Source organism: Euleptes europaea, chromosome 1, assembly GCF_029931775.1.
Source record: "Euleptes europaea isolate rEulEur1 chromosome 1, rEulEur1.hap1, whole genome shotgun sequence".
NCBI lineage: Eukaryota > Metazoa > Chordata > Lepidosauria > Squamata > Sphaerodactylidae > Euleptes > Euleptes europaea.
This window is the reverse complement of record NC_079312.1, coordinates 21,352,821-21,362,701: the sequence shown is the minus strand read 5'-3', so window position 1 is coordinate 21,362,701 and position 9,881 is coordinate 21,352,821. Positions and strand designations below refer to the sequence as shown.

Below are 9,881 nucleotides of genomic sequence, written 5' to 3'. Positions count from 1 at the left end.
GCACTCTGAAGCATAGGAGTCTTTTATGTTGACAGGTTTTAAAAAGAAAACCACCAACCACTGAGTTCCCAGCTTTTAAATGACAATGCTGATGCTCAGCCATTACATGCTTTTGAAGCCCCTCTCTCACACTACCACCCCCTCCCCAGGGAGGGGAAAAATGGCTGGTGGAAAGGAATTCACCTCCACCTCTAAACGGCCACAGCTGCCCTCACCCCCTCTATTTCCCCCCTTCTTCCTTGCGCTTTAAACTTTACACTGCAAGCTCCTCAGGGCAGAGACCAGTCCTTTTGTGGGGGAGGGGGGGAAGAAAAGAGTGCATTACTTCCAAACCAGCGTCATGCACGGTGATGACGGCACAAAATAAAACCTGCAAGGAAAATGGGGAAGGAGAAAGGGGGGGAAGAAAGGATGAGTGTGTGTAAGGATAATTTCCCACTCAGTAGAGACGCAGCCCGTATTTCCAAAAAAGGGTTGCATCCATGGCCCCCCCTTCCCAAATGCCAGATGTTGGTGGGGGAGGGGGGAGGGGGACGATCCTTTGCAGAGGATTACGACCCCCCCGAACCGCCCAGCCCCTTCCCCCATCCCCAAGCAAGCAGGGCCACTTCCCCTCCTCTCCTCCGCTTGTTTACGGGCCCGGGGATCAGGATCCAGGCGGTGGCCTCCTCCTCCTCGTAGCCCACCCACCCTCCTTACCCCAGCCTTCTCCATTCACTCACCCCGCAGCCTCAGCAGCCAGAAAGGGGAGAGGTGGTTGTCGGTGGTGGTGGTGCGGGGGCCTCGCTGGAGGCCAGGGCCTCGTGTGGCTCAGGCACGTGCGGGGGTGTGACCAGTTGGTCAGGTGACAGGTCCCCACGCCTCTCTCTTCGCGCATGCGTGGACGCCCACCCGCTCTGCCCAGGCCCGCCTGAGGGGATTGAGCGGCACTGAGGAGGGGGGGAAGGGAGGGCGGCGGTGAGCGACTTTCTGGGCCAGAGCAGGTGAGCAGCGGCGGCAGGAGAGGCTCAGTTCATTTGCACAGCGGAGGCGATGGCAGCCGCCGCCTCTCCAGTCACCCGACCGAGAGCCGCATGCAAGGGGCCAAAGAGCCAAATGCGGCTCGCGAGCCACGGTTTGCCGACCACTGGTAAGAAACACCAGACATGGAAATAATTTATTTCCCAAGAGGCTACAAAAGGCCTCTTATCTGGAGTGGTGTATTTAATGGAGGAAAAAGAATTACCAACATAACGCCCCCTCCCCACCGCTTTATGTATAGCTTAACTTTAAAACGTGCATATGTAATAGCAACTATATTATACCATACTTATCAGACGTTTCCATTTCTTCCTATCAAATTTGTATCTTGAACTGAAGGCTCTCTTTCTCTCTGAATGAATCTTCTGTTGTCTCCACTGAGGTATCCTCTGGAGGCGGATTCTCAATGACTAGGACCTGTCAGGTACAATCTACCCCGCCCCGAGCCCCAAGCAAGTCATTCATGTAGTTTTCTTTCCTGAGTGGATTTTCTGACGTTTTCCATTCTTGAGCGAAGAGCGTTCAACCTTTGGATGATCCACTGGGATTCAAAAAACAAACAAAAAGACTGAATAAATTAACTACATATGTAAACTTTCCCCCTTTCCTCTGCTGCTTGTGTTCAAAAGTGCCACGTGGTGGTGGTCAGCCTCCCCCATGGACCAGACTCCACCCCTTTGCCTTTCCCTGTCCTTGCTGTAATGCCAAAGGACAGCTTGGCTTAGAAAGAAAAAACCCTTTACAGCAGGGTTACTCTCAGTTTGTGGCTCGCAAAGAGCCACATTCACAATTACCTTCCACCAAAAGTCCCATTATTATAGGACTCACAATAATACGACTCTTAATACTAAATATACAACCATAATCTTTTAAATGCCCAGAGTTCCACTGAGAAGGTAGGGTGGTCTCTCCCCACCACTGCTGAACCTTAGCCAGCCCTTGTATGTCCCTCTTGGACTTCTGGCCCTCTCCTAACCAAGAGGCACAGCAGGCTGGGCAAGGGAGGGAGATTGCAAGGCTCAAAATGACTACAAGTCTTTTGCTAAGAACTGCGAAATTGCGGTCAGATGGCAAGATATAATTAAGTCTGAAGAAGCAGAATTGTATACCCACGAAACAAGATTAAAACCCAGGATCTTGTCACATTGTGGCGCAATTGTGCCTTGTGAATAGTGTTAAATGGAACAAATCTTCTGTGAGTGTTATACATCCTTATCAGCGATTACTGTATAAGCAAGAGTTAACAGCAACGCAGAGCTCCAGAGGACGTTTTATGATTGTCAGCTGCTGTCAGCTGACGGGAGCAGCGAATGCATCCTTCAACGCGGTGCGGCGGATTGCGGCAGCCGGCTAAAGAAATATTTTGTTCCAATTCCCTTGGCGTTCTGAAAGCTTTACAGTGAAAGTGCTACAAAATTACACAGTTGGGACGATCTTTGTCTATAACACATGGTTTTATGTTGTAGAGATATTACTGAATACTTTATTTCGCTAGTGGTATAATTTGTAACTTTATGAAATTAGAAGAATTGAAATACAAAAAGAGATTGCATATAGTGGCTGCGTGTTGATATATATTTTCCGCAAGGAAATATACCAAACCCCCTAACAAAGGCCAGATTGCTTTTTTCCTGGGTGGCTGCTGTGGTGGTGTTGGTGATTGCACTCTCTCTTCTCTGCTGGCAGCTTGCTCTACTCCCAGGAGCCATCTGGTGGTGGGAAGAGGTGTGTGTGTGTGTGTGTGTGTGTGTGTGTGTGTGTGTGTGTGTGTGTAGGATATTGTTGGAGAGGGTGGGCTCTTTACTTTCATCCCTGGCATGAGGCTCACAGTTTATTAATCCTCCATGGCTTGACCCACATTCCTGGAACATCGGGTGGGTGCCACACTGGGGAATGATGCTCACAAGAGACAGTGATGGTGTGCCTGAGTGTTACTGCTTTACAGGACTAAAAAGGGAGGAAGGAAATGCAGAGCATAGCTCCACCACAGTGACTGCAGGTGAAGCATCTAGATGGACACTCCATACACAATTACCCGGCATCTCCCGCTTTGATACAGCTCTAAGGGGGGGAAATATGAGCGCCATGTGAGTCATGTTCCTTGTGTGTGTGTAAGTGCCGTCAAGTCGCTTCCGACTCATGGCGACATGTTCCTTAGCACGATATTATCTTCATGCTCCAAAATACTCCAGAAGTGTCCCGCTGCCTATTCGGGGGGAGGGGGGGAAAAATCACATACGGAAGCATCTTAAGATCCCAACTAGATGCTACATGTAGCACGAGACGGCAGCTGCAAGATCCCAGCAGTAACTCCCACCTGCAGCCCCATAGGGGCCCAATTCTGATTGGGACTGTGGAGTGAGAGAGGAGGCCTCAGCCTTCCTCTTCATGTCACATTCCTGATACAACATGACTGGGGGGGGGGGGAAGGCTGCACATGCACTTGAAGCCCCTTCCCCCATGGGCCAAAAAATATCCCTGGAGTCATTTTGGATTGGGAAAACCCTTCCCCACCCCCACTGCAGTCACAATCAGAATCAGGGCTGGGAGGAAGTGAGTTCCCTGGGGAAATTGCAGTCTGACTCCAAATGCCCCTGGCAGACTCATAAGAACATAAGAAAAGCCCTGCTGGATCAGACCAAGGCCCATCAAGTCCAGCAGTCTGTTCACACAGTGGCCAACCAGGGGCCTCTGGGAAGCCCACAAGCAAGATGACTGCAGCAGCACCATCCTGCCTGTGTTTCACAGCACCTAAGATAACAGGCATGCTCCTCTGATCCTGGAGAGAATAGGTATGCATCATGACTAGTATCCATTTTAACTAATAGCCGTGGATGGCCCTCTCTTTTATGAACATGTCCACTCCCCTCTTAAAGCCTTCCAAGTTGGCAGTCATCACCACATTTTGGGGCAGGGAGTTCCATAATTTAACTATGTGTTGTGTGAAAAAATACTTCCTTTTACTTGCAGTACACATAACGTCTAGCTTAGACCTAAGATGCCATTGACTTCCTTAAGTTGATAAATATACTGACATGGCGGAAACATTTTATTCAAGGGGAAGCTCCCTGTTTACCATGACCAGCTAGCATCCCAGCCAGAAAATAATTTTTAACACTGCCATATTTTGAACTGAGCCTGGCCTAGAGGTCTCCACCCCTTGCCGAAGTCCCATACTAGGCCGAAGGAGCTTGACCCTCAATCTCAATCAGGATGTACAGCAACAAGGGCTATGGGAGAGCCTTTCCTTTAGGCACTTCTGCAGTTCTCTATGTCTGGCTTGTGCAACCTAGTAGCAAGTGAGGCCCCAGAGAATGAGCTGGTAGAACAGAGGGCACCACTTTCAGATCATGGGGTAGGGGAAAATCACATTTTGGAATACTCCCCTATGTTAAAAAAATCCTCTGCTGAAAGGAGAGGGAGAACCTTCCTCCTTGCTGTGACAGTTTTCTACTTGAAGGGTTTGTTTGCCTCAAAAAAATGCAAAAGAACATTCAAAGAGGGAATCCCTCCCCTGCAGTGGGGCAGTCCCATTCTACCACCTCTACACTCTGCCTCCTTCTTCTGTATGTGTGGACCAGGCCTCAGTTGCCTAATGAGGGGAGAGCCATGCAAAAGCCTAGCTTCACCGTTCCCACTGTTGGAAAGAGAGTTCGAGATCTCTTTATCTGTGTCTCATCTTGTGAGAAACTGGCAGAGGTGCAAAACAGAGAGTATGTGTTTGTGGGCATCTTGGGAATCAGAAGCTATGCTTAAAGAGATTAAGGAAAGCCTCTGGGGACTCTCTCATTTGGCCCTGCACCTCCATCTTATTCCTAACTCCTGCACCTGCACACTGGTCTCCCACAGGAATGAGCCATAATGGAAGTAAAGTTGGCTGGGACCTGCTGCATCCAGACTGGGATTCCCTCCCTCAGGAGGTGAGGTTGGCACTCTTCCTACTGGCCTTTTGAGCTAAACTGAAAATGTTTCTTTTCTAGAGGCCCTTGAGGTGGATTTATGTAGTGTGTTTTTACCTTGTCTGAACTCAGGGCAGGAAATATGGGTCTTCCGCCACCATTTTATCTTCGCGACAACCCTGTGAAGTAGGTTAGAGCCAAGGACTGGCAGGTTCTATGCTCAGAACTAAATCCCCAGGTGCATGGAGACTGTAACATGTGCAGAGCGAGCTTCAGCCTCCGCTGCTATTTCCTGACTTGAAACACTCCTGGAAAGCTGCTATTTGCTCCACTGGGAAAACTTATGAGTACAGATGACTGTTTTACCCTGGGGGAGTGGGGAGAGAATAGGCTTAAGTACTTTCTCCCCCTGCATCATGATCCTAATCTGAATTAGGCCCCTATATACCTGAATTTGGGGCATAAAACCTACAGAACATGTCTGGTCAAAATTCTTTGTGGTGGCCACGTGGGATCATCAGTGAGAAAATCTTTGTAACGTGTGAACAAGTCCTGAGATCATTAAGAAAGGTTCATGGCAAGTGAGAATTAGAATCCTGATCACCCTGGTCCTATTACAAGCCTTACAACTACACCACACTGGCTCTCAAAACAATCAAACAAACAAACAAACAGGGGCTGTAGGGCTGGTTACTGTATTTCACATTGCATCTATTTTAGATGTTTTTTAATAAATCTTAAAATTGAGAAGCCCCGTGGCGCAGAGTGGTAAGCTGCAGTACTGCAGTCCAAGCTCTGCTCACACATGAAGTTCGATCCCGATGGAAACTGGTTTCAGGTAGCCGGCTCAAGGTTGACTCAGCCTTCCATCCTTTTCAGGTTGGTGAAATGAGCACCCAGCTTGTTGGGGGTAAAGGGGAGATGACTGGGGAAGGCACTGGCAAACCACCCCGTAAACAAAGTCTGCCTAGGAAATGTCGGGATTTGACGTCACCCCATGGGTCAGGAATGACCCAGTGCTTGCACAGGGGACCTTTACCTTTATTTAATAAATCTTAATGCAATTGTTTAATCTGAATTTTCATCATAAAGTGCCTTGACCACTATGGGGAAAGATGCTGGAGAAATATGCTAAAGAAAGAAATAAGAAACGGAACCCCTGAGGACATAGTGATGGAAGGTGATGGTCTACATAAATAGGAGCTAGCTCAGTTCCCAAGGTTCTTTTTGGATTCTATAAACAAAGGAAATTAGCTGTAATCTGGAACAAAGTTGAAAGGGGGTAAACCCCAAACACTTAAGTTACCAGAAGTGGTTAAGCCCAACCCTTAATGTTTTCTGCAACAGCTCCCTTTTACATTCTCCCATGTAAATGAGTGGCTGCCAGGCACTGCTAGGGGGGAAAATAAAACATTGTGCATGATGGCAGTATTGCATTGGTGGCAAAACATAATACCCCGGCCCCTGGACTCTGTAAAACACACAAAACACACACACACTACCTGTTTGGTGGAACATATCTCACCTGAACGGGATCTTCGCTTTTGTTTGCCTTCCAGGTGGACCTTCTGGTGAATCACAAGATGTGGGTGCTGAGAAAAACACTTTCCACACTCAGGGCATTTATAAGGTTTCTGTCCTGAGTGAACCTTCTGATGTTTTACATATGCTGAGCGGTAAGCATAACATTTCCCACATTTGGTGCATTTATAAGGTTTCTCTCCAGTGTGGACTTTCTTGTGTTGCTGAAGGTCTGACAGGTGAGCAAAACATTTCCCACACTCCAAGCACTTGCAAGGTTTCTCTCCTGAGTGAACCTTCTGATGCTTTACATATGCTGAGCGGTAAGCATAACATTTCCCACATTTGGAGCATTCATAAGGTTTCTCTCCAGTGTGGACTTTCTTGTGCTGCTGAAGGTCTGACTGGTGAGCAAAACATTTCCCACACTCCAAGCACTTGTAAGATTTCTCTCCTGTGTGAGATCTCTGGTGTTTCACAAAATCTGAACTACAAGAAAAAGATTTTCTGCGCTTGATGCACTCATACGGCTTTCCCCCTGTGTGAACTCTCTGGTGTATCACTAAGTTGGATTGTTGTGTGAAACATTTGCCACACTGTGAACATTCATATGGTTTCTCCCTTCTGTGGATCCTTTGGTGTGTCACAAAGTTAGATCTCTGAACAAAACACTTCCCACACTCTAAACATTTATAAGGTTTCTCCCCTGTGTGCAGCCTGTGATGATCCACAAGATAGGATTGGTAACCAAAACATTTCCCACATTCCAAGCATTTGTACGGTTTCTCTCCAGTGTGGACTCTCTGATGGACCATAAGAGCTGGCTGGTGAGAAAAACACTTCCCACACTCGGAACATTTATAAGGTTTCTCTCCAGTGTGATTCCTCTGGTGTTTCATACAAGCTGAACTATAACCAAAACATTTCCCACACACTTTGCATGTATATGGTTTCTCCCCTGTGTGAACTCTTCTGTGAAGCACAAGGGTAGAGTTGTCAGCAAAACATTTCCCACAAACTGTGCACTTATAGTTTCTCTCTCCTGTGTGAATTTTCCGATGTTTTGCAAGGTGGGAATGGCGACCAAAGCACTTTCCACACTCCAAACATTTATAGGGTTTCTCTCCAGTGTGGATTCTTTTATGTACCAACAAGGCTGAGTTGTATGCAAAACATTTTCCACACTCCATGCATTTGTAGGGTTTCTGTCCAGTGTGTTGTCTCTGATGACTCACAAGGTGAGAGTGTTGGGAAAAAAATTTCTCACAATCCATGCATTTGTAAGGTTTCTCTCCAGTGTGAACTCTCTGATGGCTCTTAAGATGAGCTGACTGGGAAAAACACTTTCCACACTCCAGACATTTGTAAGGTTTCTCTCCTGTGTGAACTCTCTGATGCGTCACAAGTTGAATGTGTTGGGAAAAACACTTTCCACACTCTGAGCATGTATAAGGTTTTTTCCCCGTGTGGATTCTGCGGTGACTTAGAAGTCCTGAGTCATGTGCAAAACATTTTCCACACTCCGGACATTTATAAGGTTTCTCTCCTGTGTGGATTCTCTTGTGGCTCAAAAGGTGTGATTTGCGAGCAAACAGTTTCTGACATCTCAAGCACTTATATGGTTTATGTCCCAGGTGTACTTGGCGGTGTCTGGTGAGATGCAGTTTCTGACGAAAACATTTTCCACACTCCAAACATTTATAGGGTGTCTCTCCTGTGTGGATTCTCTTGTGGCTCACAAGATGAGCATGTTGGGAAAAACACTTTCCACACTCCATGCATTTGTAAGGTTTCTCTCCTGTGTGAAGTCTCTTATGACTCACAAGATGAGCGTGTTGGGAAAAACACTTTTCACACTCTGAGCATGTATAAGGTTTTTCTCCCGTGTGGATTCTCTGGTGACTCAGAAGTCCTGAGTCATGTGCAAAACACTTCCCACACTCCAAACATTTATAGGGTTTTTCTCCTGTGTGGATTCTCTTGTGGCTCAAAAGGTGAGGCTGTTGAGAAAATCGCTTCCCACATTCTAAACATTTATAGGGTTTCTCTCCTGTGTGGATTCTCTTGTGGTTCAAAAGGTGTGATTTGCTAGCAAACTGTTTCTGACACCTCAAGCACTTATATAGTTTATGCCCTAGGTGGACTCGGCAGTGTCTGGCGAGATTCGATTTCTGACTAAAATATTTTCCACATACATGGCACTTGTTTTTCCTTTCCAAGTCATTTCCTAGATAAAAGGAAAACAGGTAACAGACACTAAACCTCAAAAAGGAGATTGGTGGGGGAGAAATATCTGGACATATGTAGATATTGCTACTTTTGGAGTGCTTTTTTAGATTGCACAGTGGGGGTACCCATCACTGCTAGGTATAAAATACTTGGTAGAAAACTGTTGCTACAACATTTATTTGAAAAAAATTATGTAAGCACCTCTCTAGTGACCTGATTCAGGCTGCTGGCAACTACCCCCCCCCCCCATTACAACAGTCATTAAAACCAAGCTAGGGCATAAAGCAACCACAGGACAGTCTCAAATGGTATTGATAAAACAGTCCTCAGCAAGAAGATGACTAAAAAACAGCTAAAAGAGATTCAAAACCCCTTAAGTAAATGTACTGAGGCTATAGAGGAGAGCTTCACCTCAGGCATTACTGGTTGAGAGGTGGGGGATAATTTTAAAAAATTAATAAACAAATAATGAAATCCTGTAAAAATGCCAGATGGAGGAACCATTTAGGGGGAAGACAGAGATTACTAGACAGCCTCTGGGATGTTGCCTAGCAACAAGTGAGTAAGTGGCCTAGCTGGTTCCCTCCTGGGAGATGTGAAGGCCTGTAAGGAAGACCTTGAGGACTGTCCTTTGGATGGGGGAGTCAAGAGACAGTTGGCAGGAAAAGCTGATGGTGGCAACTTCTTTTTGACGACTAGTAATGGCCCATCTTGATGACAGGGGCTTTATTACCGTTTATGTAATAATGATGGCCAATGGATCTGTCAACTGCTCTACCCCCCACCCCCCACCCCAAAACCCTGGTTCTTTCACCTGAGTTGGTGGCCACAGTCTTTGTTTCTTCCTGACAAACTGGCATCCACAAGGCTTCTGGTTCCAGATGGACAATATCCTCAAGTTCTGGGACAAGAAATCCTTATTGGGAAAGAAGACAGCATCTTGAAAAATCTGTTTTTTCAGTAGGGTTCCCCACCTCCAGGTGGCTCCTGGAGATCTCCCACTATTACAATTGATCTCCAGACTACACAGATCAGTTCACCTGGGGAAAAGGGCTGTTTTGGAGGGTGGACTCTATGGCATTATACCATCCTCTCCTCAAACCCCACCCTCCCCAGGCTCCACCTCCCAAAATCGCCCCATATTTCCCCATCAAAATCTGGCAGCCCTAATTTTCATGCATTTTACTTCTACATCTTTAAATCTGACTGTTT

General features: G+C 46.7%; 1 protein-coding gene across 1 annotated transcript; it reads right to left on the bottom strand.

The window, feature by feature from the left end:
• Positions 1-1,481: 1,481 nt before the first annotated feature.
• On the bottom strand, positions 1,482-9,529 carry LOC130473362 (zinc finger protein 160-like). The gene is made up of 6 exons (XM_056844885.1): positions 9,484-9,529; positions 8,130-8,667; positions 7,460-8,045; positions 6,989-7,309; positions 6,445-6,736; positions 1,482-1,561 (listed from the first exon to the last, which is right to left on the bottom strand). The coding sequence occupies exons 1-6, from the start codon at positions 9,527-9,529 to the stop codon at positions 1,482-1,484; spliced, it is 1,863 nt and encodes a 620-aa protein (XP_056700863.1).
• Positions 9,530-9,881: the final 352 nt, after the last annotated feature.